The sequence below is a fragment of the Pelobates fuscus genome, chromosome 4 (assembly GCF_036172605.1).
Source record: "Pelobates fuscus isolate aPelFus1 chromosome 4, aPelFus1.pri, whole genome shotgun sequence".
NCBI classification, from domain to species: domain Eukaryota; kingdom Metazoa; phylum Chordata; class Amphibia; order Anura; family Pelobatidae; genus Pelobates; species Pelobates fuscus.
The window spans coordinates 224,936,826-224,950,643 of NC_086320.1; the positions used below are offsets into that span (position 1 = coordinate 224,936,826).

A 13,818-nucleotide genomic window follows, 5' to 3' on the forward strand; every position below is an offset into this window, starting at 1 on the left:
TTTTACTATCACTAGAATAATAAGTGGAACTCTAGCTTTCACAATCCTAACTGCTCCCTATCAAATTGTGTACAATTTTAGTGATTAACTATAAAAGATGATTCCTAACATTATAAGAGTGACCCCTATGGGCACGAGGAAGGCGCAACATGTTTTTTGTCCATATTCGCAATGCGTTCTAACCCCAGTACCCGCAGGGAAGAGAATGGAGTGCTAAACACAAAAGACATAACGCAGTATTTACTTCCGCTTATACTAGCTGGTGTGTAAGCTAGAGCTTACTTCCGGTCGGTGGCTACGGAGTCCAGCTTTTACAAGTGTCCCCACTGCTTACTAGATACATCAACAACAACAGGGAACTAATTGTTCGTAGCAGCGAGATGTGTTTACAGTAGGAGTGCAGATAGAGCAAAACGTAAGTTTCCTTTTCTTAAGCCTTTGTATGCAGTTTGTAAAAGCTAGCACACTGGATAATGCACACTGTTACAGGATACGCTTACACTATCTGATCTACATTCTAAATTCAATATATTGTTGATTCTTGCAATAGAATATTTCGAGTGTTAAACCTACAATAGTTTACTGCTGTTGCTGCTGAGCACTATCGAATTGATCTGAGAAATTACACCAGAATGTTGTTGTATTTTTATACATATATTATAAGTATAGACGTGTTTTGCTTTTATGGGGCTACACCCATAACATACAGTAAGTGCATACCTCCCAAATGGACAAATAGGCCACTTGTAAAATGGACACTATAGGCACCTAGACCACTTCAGCTCATCCACGAGAGGCGCTTCTGGGTCATTAGGTGACTTTTGGTAGCCTAACTGATGCTGGGCGTCCTCACTCTCTGCATTAAGGGACATCCAGAGTACACTGAAAGCCCAAAGGAAAGTATTGATTCATTTCTTTCCTATAAGGTAGTTCCAATGCAAGTGCGGCACTTGCCGCTCTTGTGAGTTAGGTCCCTGACGTCGGTGGAGAAGCCAAAACGTAGCCTGACCCAGTACAGAGAGACATCAGCGCTGGATTCAGGTAAGTGGCAGATTGGTTTTTAACCATTCTGCACTGTGTCAGGCGAGCAAGGGGGTACTATAGTGCCAGGGACGGGCCTGCTCTGAGAGATTTTAGATGACTTGCTAATGACAATCTATACAACTAAAATGTTATGTAGAACAAAAAATAATGAATTCAAGCAGACTAATTTTAAAATGCTTTATTATAGTTTAAAGTCAAATTACTGGATTATTTCTGTGGCACTCTGGCATAAATTAATACATACCAAGGATGCTACAATACACTTCTACAAAAGAGGGACATTGGTATCAAAAAGAGGCACAGAGGTATTTAGATCACAAATAGGGACTGTCTCTCCTAAATAGGGACACTTGGGAAGTATTTAAATATACAAAATCTGTAGACGTTACAAAAGGGGTACGACACAGAAACATTAAGATAAAAGATCCCACCTCACAAAGCGTTAAAATAAACTACAGTGGTATGAATACAAACAACAATTCTGTAATATTTGTGACAGTTTATACATATAAATATTTCGATGAAAGTCACTTTAATTGATAGCAAAACGATCTTCCTGGGTGTCAATCAGACAACCATGGAGGATTTAATCTGTTAGCACATGTTTGCCTCCCCCTTCTCAGTGAGGTTATGCTTCTCAACAAGCTATACAGTATATGTGCTAAAGTCACTAGCATGCGATTGCAGTGCTCTAATGATTCTCAACGAGAAGCTTCTGATTGGCATATCCTAAGGCACAGACTTAAAGTCTGTGTCTGCAAAAGAGCAGTCCTGCAGCTTTTTCAATCTATTTTTCATATACCCTTAACCCCTTAAGGACACATGACGTGTCTGACACGTCATGATTCCCTTTTATTCCAGAAGTTTGGTCCTTAAGGGGTTTAAAAAAGCCATGCAGAAAAAATAGGTGCCTGTTTTCTTTGGGGGTATATCTACTAAATTGTGTTTTTTTTAAAAAAGGGTGTTTCAATGGAATGTTCCTTTAATAAAAGCAAAGGTTAAAGGGGTGCTCCATTCTCGAAGTAAATTCTTGAGTCACATTGGTTAATGCTTGATATAGACCATTTATTAAAAAAAAACAAAATTAATGCACAATTTACTCCTTATAACTGTTTTTTGTGTGGAAATCTTCAAACACTACTCACCAGCCTTTAGTTCTATAGCCTGGGCAAGCGGCAGGGCTGCTGCTGTGGATTTGGTGAGGGTCCGTGCCAGGGCACAGTAATCTCTACCACGTGGTTCGCAGTCGGTAATAATTCAGAGCATAGACCACGGACCACAAGGGAGCGAATACTGTGGTTTGCACTTGCCAGAGGTGCAGATTACACTGTACCACCAGTCTTGTAATCTACAAAGAACATCCAGAAGCAACAACCCCTTTCTCTGCAGAAAGTTAAGCAGGAGGGGAGCAAAACATAGCACACAAACACATTATCCAGAGCCATCATCGTACATCACATGCACATTACACAGCAAGTTGTGGGTCAAACTACTTTCAAACAGTTTGATATTTACATGGGTCTCTCCAGGCAATCACTCACCTTCTGATCTCTTCCAGACAGGTAAAGTGGAAGTTCAGATTCCACTCTTATGTCCATTTTGTGCAAGTTTCCAGGTCATTAAATTTCTCAGCTAGCGAGCAACATACAAAGTGTCGATATGCTAAAATGGAATTGTGAACTCCTGCTTTGATATAGTTGGTATAACTACAGGCACACGATTGAGCCATGTAAGTGTAAAACTTTCCAGAAATGGTCTTACATCTTCTGTTTGGAACAGCGGAGGGGATTACTGGTACCATTGCCCCAAGAGTGCTGTAATGGTTACAGTGCTTAAAGGTCTGTTAAAATAATCTTTAAAAACTTAATTTGCTTTGTTAACACAAGGTACAGGAACAATTATCATTTGTATTCTGCTGCAAATTTGTACTACAATTATTTATTTGATTTTGTCCTATAGGGTTATTTATTTGATTTTGTCCTATAGGTATACTTTAAAGGTACAGGCAGATACTATTGAAATACATGCTTGAAAAATGTCTATGGGAATGTGCAGATGCATTGGAATGATGACGTTTTTCAAATAATTTTTATTTTTTATTTTTTTTTATTTAGTTTTCTATCATAAAGATGGAAAGTTCATCAACTAACACAAGTACACCCCTCTTTTGGTGTAATGTAAGTATTGAAGCTTATAAGTACTATTTTTTTTTTCCTGTATGCCAAAAAAACTGATTTATTGAAAGATAGTACATATATAATTCCTTATGGTCTAGTCACATTTTATGCAGACATCAGAATTTCATTCAACAGAATGAAGAGAAGTGGACCCAGAAAAGACCCTGAGGGATTCCACTTACTTTTGACAAAGTGAACATTTTCCATTGAACACTCAAAGGGCCTTAACCATTACAGTATGTGTCGTGGTAATGTTGTCAGGTTTACCTTGGTGTCCCCTCAAATGTAAACAGTCAAAACTTTTACCAACTTAACTGCGGTCCACTGGTGCCAGTCCCTAACTCGACTCCTTTCACACTGCTGGGCTAGCTCAGAGCAGTTCATTGCTGACTTTCAATGAAGGAGGTGACTGCACTCTGTGGTCCTCAGTTGTCAAATAATTTGCAAGTGTTTCATTGAGGTAGCCTCAGATTGTCTGTCTGTTAGTGATAGGCTGATTGCATCAGCTAACACTCTGTCTTTAACTGCTTTTCATTGAAATCAATGCACAACAAAAATGCATCTCTATTAATGTGAAGCTAGTGATAGACTGACAGTGTTGGCTCTCAGCCTACCATCAGTGCAAAGTAAAAATTTCCCCCATTAAGGCAGGGGACTGTGGTGGAGAAAGAGGAGCTGAGATAATGAGTGCCTTCTGGACAATATTGGGGTTAAAACGTTCATAAACAGTTTAACCCTTAAGGTAAGACCGCACCAAGGACCTCCAGGCACTATATAAACTTAATTAAGGGGAGCTGAGCCTAACCTTGAGCCGGGAAGCACGTCATCTCACTCAGCTCTTATCATGAAGCTGAATAAAAAATTGGATTTTGCAGAATTTTACCCCTCCATCACCTTCATGAACACTGGCAAACCCCGAGGTGAACTCTAAAGATGCATTTACAAAGGCAATGAGGCAAAAAAAATAGATGAGTCCTAACAAACAAGAACTCATGCTGCAGCACTTAAAGCAATCCTAGTTTCAGGAGTACGTGGGGTGATCTTTGCAGGGTCCCATAAGGGAGCAGCAGTCTCAGTTGTTCCAGAGGTGCTGTATTGGAATGTTGAGCCGAGACCCAGGTTAGACAGAACAGTCTCCATTTCTAAGGCATCAGATCCTTTAAGTTGTGCTGGATGAGGAGTGAACATCGGGTGCCCTATCGGTATTACAGGCCATGTACTGAAATAGTAGTTGTAAGGGGTCTGAACGATTTTTGCCCACTGTTGGTTACTGTCCTCCTTGACAGTAAGTCTTCCCTTACTTGCGTGTCATCCAGGGCCAGATTAACAGCCCAGTGGGCCTGGTGCTGACAATTATGATGGGCCTAATTACAGAAACTTATCGACCAAAAACACTGAAACAGTCATTCCTCCCAAGCGTCATGTATCTGATGGAGATGGTGTTGGAGGGAAACTCAAAGGATGCAGCTATAAGAAAACACATACTCAAGCTAATGCTTTCATCTTTCAAGTAAATCCATACCCCCTAACAGCAGTGTCCAGTGAAGCAGGAAGTCAATGGGTGGGGTAAAAGTGTGGGCCACTGATACAAATCACATGACCAAAACTGCCAAAACGGGCGAACATGCCCAAAAAGGGGGTATGTCTGTCCAAAGAATTGTAAGGCCAGCCTGGCATCAGTGTCCCTGTGTATCTCAGTGTCCCCATGTCGCCCAGTCCCCTAGTCTCCCTATGTCTCAGTGTGTCCCGTGTCACTAGGATGGGGAGACATGGGGACACTGAGAGACTAGGTGACTGGGCGACATGGGGACACTGACACTGTGATGCATAGGGACACTGATGCCAGGCTGCCCTCACATATCTGAGCTGTAGTCTGTCTCTGCAGGCTTGAGGCTGCTGTCTGGACTCTCTGTGCTGTGTAGCTGCTCCCCCGCGGAGAGTCAGTAGAGCGAGGCAGGGAGATGCTGTAACTTCCTATCCCTGCCTCTCTCCATACACAGTAACCCCTACTGGCCAGTGCTGGTATTGCAGAGTAATCTCCGTTTATACTGAGAAAAGTATTTGCATTTGTATTGCCGGTATTACTGCAATACCGTCATGGCCAGGCAGCCTTAAATACTGCCTGTGCCTTAAAATACCAGTCAGATGGCAAACCTAAGAGTAGTATGTAAAAAAAAAAAAAGTAAAAATGTTTTTTTTTTTTTTTTTTTTTAAATGGGCCTGGAGCTGCAGCTCCATCAGCCCCTATGTTTATTTATTTATTTATTTATTATTGCCATTTATATAGCGCCAACAGATTCCGTAGCACTTTACAATATTATGAGAGGGGGATTTAACTATAAATAGGACAATTACAGATAAACTTACAGGAACAATAGGTTGAAGAGGACCCTGCTCAAACGAGCTTACATTCTATAGGAGGTGGGGTGTAAAACACATTAGGACAGGAATTTACAATCAAATAAGGTGGGCTGCCCTTTAGGAGAGGGCAAGAGACAGGTATGTGAGGTAAGGGTTAGTCTTGGAGGCCATAAGCTTTCCTAAAGAGATGGGTTTTAAGGCACTTCTTAAAAGATGCAAGACTAGGGGAGAGTCTGATGGCGGTAGGCAGGCTATTCCATAGGAAGGGAGCCGCCCGCGAGAAGTCCTGCAAGCGCGAGTTGGCCGTACGAGTGCGGACAACGGACAGGAGGTGGTCACGGGCAGAACAGAGAGACCGAGAAGGGACATACCTATGGATATAAGAGGGGCTAGAGTTGTTCAGTGCTTTATAGGTGTGAGTTAGTACCTTGAATTGACTCCTATAGCATACAGGAAGCCAATGTAAGGACTGGCAGAGGGGTGAGGTGTGAGAGAAACGACTAGAGAGGAAAATCAATCTAGCAGCAGCATTCATTACAGACTGTAAGGGTGCAGTACGGCTATTGGGAAGACCAATCAGGAGAGGGTTACAATAATCCATGCTGGAAATTACTAGAGCATGGACAAGCTCCTTGGTAGTATCTGGTGCAAGAAAGGGGCGGATGCGGGCTATGTTTTTAAGATGGAATCTACAGGATTTGGCAACATGCTGGATGTGAGGCTCAAAGGTGAGACCAGAGTCAAGTATGACGCCAAGACAGCGTGCTTGCAAGGATGGACTAATGTTGGTACCACAAACTTGGAGGGAGAGCTAAAGATGAGGATCAGTATTAGGAGGAGGAAAGACAAGGAGCTCAGTTTTTGAGAGATTGAGTTTCAGAAAGCGGGAGGACATCCAGTCAGAGATGGAAGAAAGGCAAGCAGTGACACGTTGCAGGACGGCAGGGGAGAGGTCCGGGGAGGAGAGATATAGCTGGGTGTCATCGGCGTACAGGTGGTAGTGAAATCCAAAAGAGGTAATAAGTTTGCCAAGAGAGGCAGTATGAAGAGAAAATAGAAGGGGACCAAGGACGGAGCCTTGGGGAACGCCAACTGAGACAGGGCAAGGGGAGGAGGTATCATTAGAAAAGGAGACACTGAATGAGCGTTGGGAGAGATAAGAGGAAAACCACGAGAGGACAGAGTCACAGAGACCAAGTGATTGAAGAGTTTGAAGAAGGAGAGCATGATCAACGGTGTCAAAGGCTGAGAGGTCAAGAAGAATTAGTATGGAGTAGTGGCCTTTGGATTTAGCTGCGATTAGGTCGTTAGTAACTTTGATAAGGGCAGTCTCTGTAGAGTGGAGAGGGCGGAAGCCAGATTGAAGGGGGTCAAGGAGAGAGTTGGAATTGAGGAAATGAGACACACGGGTAAAGACAAGTCTTTCCAGAAGCTTTGAGGAAAAAGGGAGCAGGGATATGGGACGGTAGTTAGAGGGGGTGGATGGGTCGAGGGATGTTTTTTTTAGTATAGGTACTACAGTGGCATGTTTAAGGTCAGCAGGGACGATGCCAGAAGAGAGCGAGCAGTTGAAGATGTGTGTTAGAGAAGGCACAAGACAAGTGGAGAGAGATCTAATAAGGTGAGATGGGACAGGATCGAGCGGGCAAGTGGTGGGGCGAGAGGAGCAAAGAAGAGCAGCCACCTCTTGGTCAGTAGCTGGGGAGAATGTCTGAAGGGTAGGAACGGCATGATCTATGTGTGATTGAGAAACAGGCAAGGAGGGGAGAATTCTTTCCTTAGCTGTTCAATCTTGTCAGTGAAGTAACATGCAAAGTTATCAGCAGTAAGGTTAGTTTTGGGGGTGGCCACAGCAGGGCGAAGAAGAGAATTAAAGGTGTGAAAGAGACGCCTGGGGTTGCGAGAACATGAACTAATGAGAGAGGAAAAATAGGACTGTTTTGGCAAGGGCAAGGGCTGCACTGTATGAACACAATATGAATCTATAATGGAGAAAGTGATTGTGTACGAGACTTCCTCCAGGAGCGTTCAGCACAACGGGAGCATCTTTGCAGGTAGCGCGTTGATTTAGTATGCCATGGTTGGGGGCGGGTCCTCCTCGAGGTGCTTGTTTGGAGTGGCGCTGCAGTGTTCAAGGCAGATGTAAGAGTAGAGTTATATATGGAGATGGCCTGTGAAGGACAGGAGAGGGAAGGGATGGCCCTGGTGTCATCAAGTGAGGACCCTGACATAGATCAGTCAGGAGTATCGTTAAAATGGTCACGGTCACTGGAGGTGTCTGGAAAGATTTGGGTAGGGGGGTCTCTTGGCAGCCTAGATATTCTATCCTGTGCATTGGCAGCTCATCTGCGAGGTCACAGAGTTCCGAAGCCATGTCGGGTCTGCTTTCTTGTGACTTCTGGAACAAGTACCCGATATCAACGGAGTTTCGTGGTTAATCGATCTTTTGGTTTTTAAGTTTTTCACCTCATATGTAGTCTAGTACTGCTGGGTGATCAATTTGTCAAAAATGCTCTTTGCTGAGACCAGATGTTTGAATAAAGATCTATTTTTAGACGCAGCTCTGCAGTCATGTGGCTGTTCAGATCGAGAGCTAGCTTTGTCCCCCATTTCCTTCATCAATTGTATTTTTCTTATTCTGTTTTGTATGATTTTCTAACAATATCTCTTACAGATCTGCCGTGTATCATGTTTGTCAGCTCTCAATCTACACATGCATTTTATGGGTGCTAAACACAAGAAGGTAAGACCATTGTATTTTGTGATAGATGTATTAACTCAACGTTTGTTTAGTGCATTAGTAAAGAGTTTCAGCAGTGATTTTAATAAATTCTCACAAGTGAACTTGTGTCCACTGACCACATATACAGAATCATAACTAGACTCTGTGTAACAGTGCTTTAGCTGTCACTTGACATGTCTATAGACCAGATGGGATGAATGATGCACGTGTGCAAATTTTAGAAACTGAAGGCAAAGTATCGTTTGTACATAATAATTGATATACCATCCAAAACAAATTTCACAGAATAGAACATATAACAAAATTACTTGAAGTATTAAAAGAACAATACAATTTGAGCTTTAAATTAAATGGATTAAGAGACTTGGCATGGGCAAGACTTCCAAACGTTTACCCATAGAGTCGTGTTAACCAGCATGTTTCCTTGCTGATCATGCCGCTCAAGATTACTGGTAGTAATAAAAGACTACTGCTTCCACTGGTGGTTCTTACAGAAAGAAATTTGGTTTTACTCAAAGGTATTTCCAAGAAATACAGCTATTTCTGTTTTACATAAGAGTAATAGGTCCATATACATTTAATTTGGATTTAACTTCAGAACCCGGCGTAACTCCCTTCCTTTCACTAAAGTAGAGCTGAATGGCACGGGCATGATACAGAGCCCAAGAAAACTGAAAGTTTACTTGGAATTGGCTGGGGTTGCATTCATGTAGATTCTAATTAGTACAGAAAAAGCATGTTTAAAATTGAAAGGATGTCTGCTTACATACCCTTAGTGTTCCTTTATGACAAACCTCGATTCAGGTAACAAGATATTTTTTGCTATTATATATGAAGCTTAACATTTCTTTTTTCCATCCTGGAGAAAAAAAAAACGTGTTACTCTCTAAATGTGCAGGTACTTCCAGATTTCCAGTGTTTTAACACATTGCTTGTTTTTTACTTTTTATTTTCACAGGTAGAAGAATCACTTAAAAATTGTGGAGGTGGTACGTAGCAATACGCCTGATTAGGATATATGGCTGTCTAATATTATGTGGGGCCTGTTTGATTGTGGTGGTTAGCTGAGTGTAATATGTATGTGGGAGTTGGCATAAGGTGGCTCTGTATATGTGTAATGCACACCATCTCACTGACACACACATTTTGCACAGATACCGACAAACATTCAATGGCATACATACATGGACACATACTCACTGCAGACTTACATTTAAATCTACATGACCAAGTTTGGCCACTATGGCACTACCCTTGCCTTTTGCCTGACATCCAACTGCTGAGATATGTCACAAATCCTGGCAGACTTTCACACTCTTTCTAAATTACAAGGAGCAATGAGCAGCATGCTCCCTTGCTGTTTTATCTGCACTGCATTCAAAGGCGGCTCTATGTTTTTTGTTTTTTTTTATAAATCTTTATTTTTCAATTCATGCACGTAGCAGTGTATAGCATTAATTGAGCGAGAGGACATGCTTGTTCTATAGCATAGGTCTCATTTAGACATTGGCTTTACAATTTGACAACATACAGTGCAATAATGCCTTCATATAGTGTGAACGGGGGAAGGTAGCAAGTCCTTGTCGTTTTCAACTCGTACTATGTAGGTAGTTGGTGTCCTCCGTTCTGGTGGTGTGTCCGATAATTCTATAACTCAGGGCTATAGATTGCCTTCGGTTGTATATGTCGAAAATTGCTTATGTCCTTTGTCACCGTGTACCTCCATTCTCACGGGGTACAGATATGTAATTAGCATGTTATATCATCTACATCCCATACACTCCTTTTTAGCATGAACATTTTTAGAACAGGACCAATCGACAGGTCCCGGTATACGAGAAGAGAGAAAAGAATAGAGGGGGAGGGGAGGATGGGGGGATAGGATTGGGTACGGGCATATCCATCGTGGGGTGAGCGGCACTTGGGTCGTTATTTTCTTATCAGCGTGCTTGGTCAAATCTATCTGAGGCGTGTCTCTCAACGATTGGTGTAGTCTTCCCATGGCTCCCATGTTTTAAGGAACAAGGGGTATGTGTCTCGAACTTGTGGCGTTAATTTGTCCATGAGGTAGGCCTCTCGGATATTGCTTATGATTCTTTCCTTTTGTGGCATGTCAATTTGTAACCACGTCTGGGCTAGGGCTCGTCGTGCTGCCAGTGTGAGTTTGTTGTACAGCTTCTGCTCTTTATTAATCAATGTGTCAACAGGTCTAGCTATTAGGGATGACCACGGGTCCGGCCTGATTGGTTTGTTTAGTACTTCAGTCAGGAGGTGAGCTACCTCCTCCAAGTAGGTCATCACCCTGGGGCATGTCCACCACATATGTAAATATGTGCCCTTCTCTCCGCAACCCCTCCAGCATGTGTCGGTAGGTGTTTTACCCATGCGACATAATTTAACCGGGGTGGTGTACCACCTCATGAGTGTTTTGTAGCACTGCTCTTGGTGTATCACGCATATAGATGCCTTTGCTGCTGCCTCACAGATATCTTGCCATTCCCCCCCCTCCAGAGTTTGCTGTAGGTCATTCTCCCATTGTGTAACATATGAGGGGGTGTAGGCCCTGTCTGGTGGTGCACTGAGCTGGTTGTATAAAAGGGTGATGAGGCCGGTACGTGGTCCCTACGACACGCATAAATTTTCATAGAATGTGGGCTTGGCCCTGGCGGCTGTTTTGACCTGTGTCGTGCCTGCAAAGTCCCGTAGCTGAATGTATCTAAAATGGTCTCTGGTGGTTAGTGGGGCAAGGGCATTGAGTTCCTCGAATGTTCTTATCGTGTTAGTGTGGTATAACTGATGATATCTTTGTATACCCGTATTCTCGATTCCTCTGAAGTCCCTAGCGGCCAGCCCGGGGGGGAATGCCTTGTTACGTAGATAGGGCGTGAGAGGGGAGATTGGGTGTGTAAGCGCGTGTTTGTGGGCTGCGGCATCCCAGATCTTGATGGAGTTCAGGATTGCCGGGCACGTTGTGGTAAGGTCTGGTCTATCGGGTCTTGGTACCCAGATCCAGAACTGTGGAAGGTCTGTGTTCATTAGCAGGGTTTCAAGGTCGACCCACCTGTGGGTGTCGGGTGGAGAATGCCACTCTATAATTTGAGCTAGCTGTGCCGCCAGATAGTAGGCATGTAAGTTGGGGAGGCCTAGGCCTCCTTTGCTTTTGGGTGTGTGTAAGGTAGTTCTTGCTATCCTGTGCCTCTTCCCGGCCCATATAAATTCGTCTATAGCTGTTTGGAGTGGCTTGAGGTCTCCCTTGGTGACCCTCACCGGTAGAGCCTGGAAGAGGAACAGGAGGCGCGGTAGCAAATTCATCTTTACACTATGTAGTCTTCCTATCCAGGAGATAGGTTTGACTTGCCATGTCGCAAGGTCTTTCGTTAGGGTGGTCAGTAAGCGTTTATAGTTTTCTATGTATAGGTCGTTGTTGTCTGGTGGGAGGGCGGCTCTATGTTTTTGTGAGACCTTGGGCAAAGTGTAAAGGGACACTCTGGCCCCCTTTTTATAAATGAACCTTGTTACACTGCCCTGACTTTTAATCAAACAATAGGTCCCATTACATTCTGGTTTGTTTTGCTCAGTGGAGCTACACTCAAGATGCAGCAATTGCTCAGAACACCTGTCTTGCAAAGACTTCTAATTGAGCTGCACTGGGAACTCTGTGATTGGAGAGCCACAAGGGGTTGGAAGGGAGGGCTGGCAAAGGCTTCAGAGAAGAGAGCAGCCTTTGCATGTTGTTTTAGATATTTCCCCCAATTGAAAAATTGCATACTTAATGCATGTATGTTTTCATGTATGGAGGTACCTACTTGTACCTAATTAAAATAATTATGTTGGGGTGAATGAGGCCACAAATTCCTTAAGCCCGATGAACTCCTGCCTGCTTGTCCTAATTGATAGAGTCCTCACTACCTTCTGTTTCTGTATGTCTCAGGAGGGTGTGCAGGGCCAGTGTGCGAATATATAAAGAATTGTTGTGTGCAGTGCTATGATCTGTAAGTACAGACACTTGTTTGCATATAGTATTAGTGTGTGACTGCAATGTCCTAGTGAGTGAAACCAGTGTGTGAATACAATTATTTTGTGTGAGGTGTCAGTATGCGTGTAAGTGTGTGCGAAAATATAGGGGTGTACTTGGCAGTGTCTGTGTGTGTTTTTTTTTAAAGTATGTCAGTGTTGTACTCTTGCGCATACAACACTGAGATCTATGGAGGATCCTGCGAGACTGTGGGAGTGTCAGGATCGGGACAGGGATCCAACACGCAGAGTACAAAGAGTGGAAAGGTACGTATACCGGGCCTTAGAATGGCCGGACTAACGTACCGAGAGTAAAGAATAGTCAGAGACAAGCCGAGGTCGAGGGAACGAGAAGACAGATAAGCGAGAGACAAGCCGGGTCAAGGGATAACAGAGAAACAGGGTAGTACAACGAGCCGAGTCAAAACCAAAAGAGCAAACTAGAATACCAGAGCACTGAGTGACTAGACAAGCTAGAACCACGACAGGGCGATGAGCTGAAGTGAGAAGTAAGCTTAAATACCCTGGCTCTGGATAGTAATCACGCCTCTGACAAGTACCGATTGGATATCGGACACTTGAGTGACAGGTCGCTCGTGATAGCGTCATGACGTCACGTATTGAGCGTCCTGCTAGAAAAGGACGTGGATTCCTCGCGGCCGGTGTTTAAGTGACTGGATGAACCGCGAGGAACGGAGGAAACAGCTCGCCTGGACGGATAAACCACCAAGTCTCTACCTCCCTTAGAGGTAGAGGCCTCAGGTACCCTGACAGTACCCCCCCTCTCAGATACGCCCACCGGGCGGAATGAACCGGGGCGAGATGGGAAGCGGAGGTGAAATGCTCTGCGAAGGCGAGAAGCATGAACGTCCTCCTGAGGTACCCAACTCCTCTCCTCAGGACCATAACCCCTCCAGTTGACCAGATATTGCAATTTACCCCTTGAAATTCTGGAGTCAATGATGGAGCTGACCTCGTACTCCTCCCGACCCTCCACCTGAACAGGACGAGGTGAGGAGACCTTAGAGGAGAATTTGTTGCAAATAAGAGGTTTCAACAAGGAGACATGAAAGGAGTTAGGAATGCGTAAGGCAGGTGGCAGAGCAAGGCGATACGCAACCGGATTGATACGAGTGAGAACCCTGTAAGGGCCTATGTAGCGAGGAGCAAATTTCATAGATGGAACTTTTAGGCGAATATTCTTGGTACTCAACCATACCCTATCCCCCGGAACAAAAACAGGAGCCGCTCTTCTATGCTTGTCAGCGTGTTTCTTGAACAGCGAGGAACTATGTAATAGAATTTGCCGAGTCTGATCCCATAATTTCTTCAGGTTGGCGACATGATCATCAACCGACGGTATCCCCTGAGAAGAGGAAACCGAAGGAAAAATCGAAGGATGAAAGCCATAGTTCATGAAGAAAGGGCTAGAGCGAGTTGAATCGCAAACAAGGTTATTGTGTGCGAACTCCGCCCAAG

General features: G+C 43.8%; 1 protein-coding gene across 1 annotated transcript in view; it reads left to right on the top strand.

The window, feature by feature from the left end:
• Nucleotides 1-283: 283 nt before the first annotated feature.
• LOC134607981 (uncharacterized) overlaps nt 284-13,818 on the top strand; it is a 72,483-nt gene continuing 58,948 nt past the window's right edge. The window contains exons 1-4 of the mRNA XM_063450599.1: nt 284-415; nt 3,159-3,221; nt 8,257-8,325; nt 9,284-9,314. Of these exons, the coding sequence (XP_063306669.1) occupies nt 3,174-3,221; nt 8,257-8,325; nt 9,284-9,314 (148 nt within the window). The 5' untranslated portion in view covers nt 284-415; nt 3,159-3,173. The remainder of the gene's footprint in view (nt 416-3,158; nt 3,222-8,256; nt 8,326-9,283; nt 9,315-13,818) is intronic.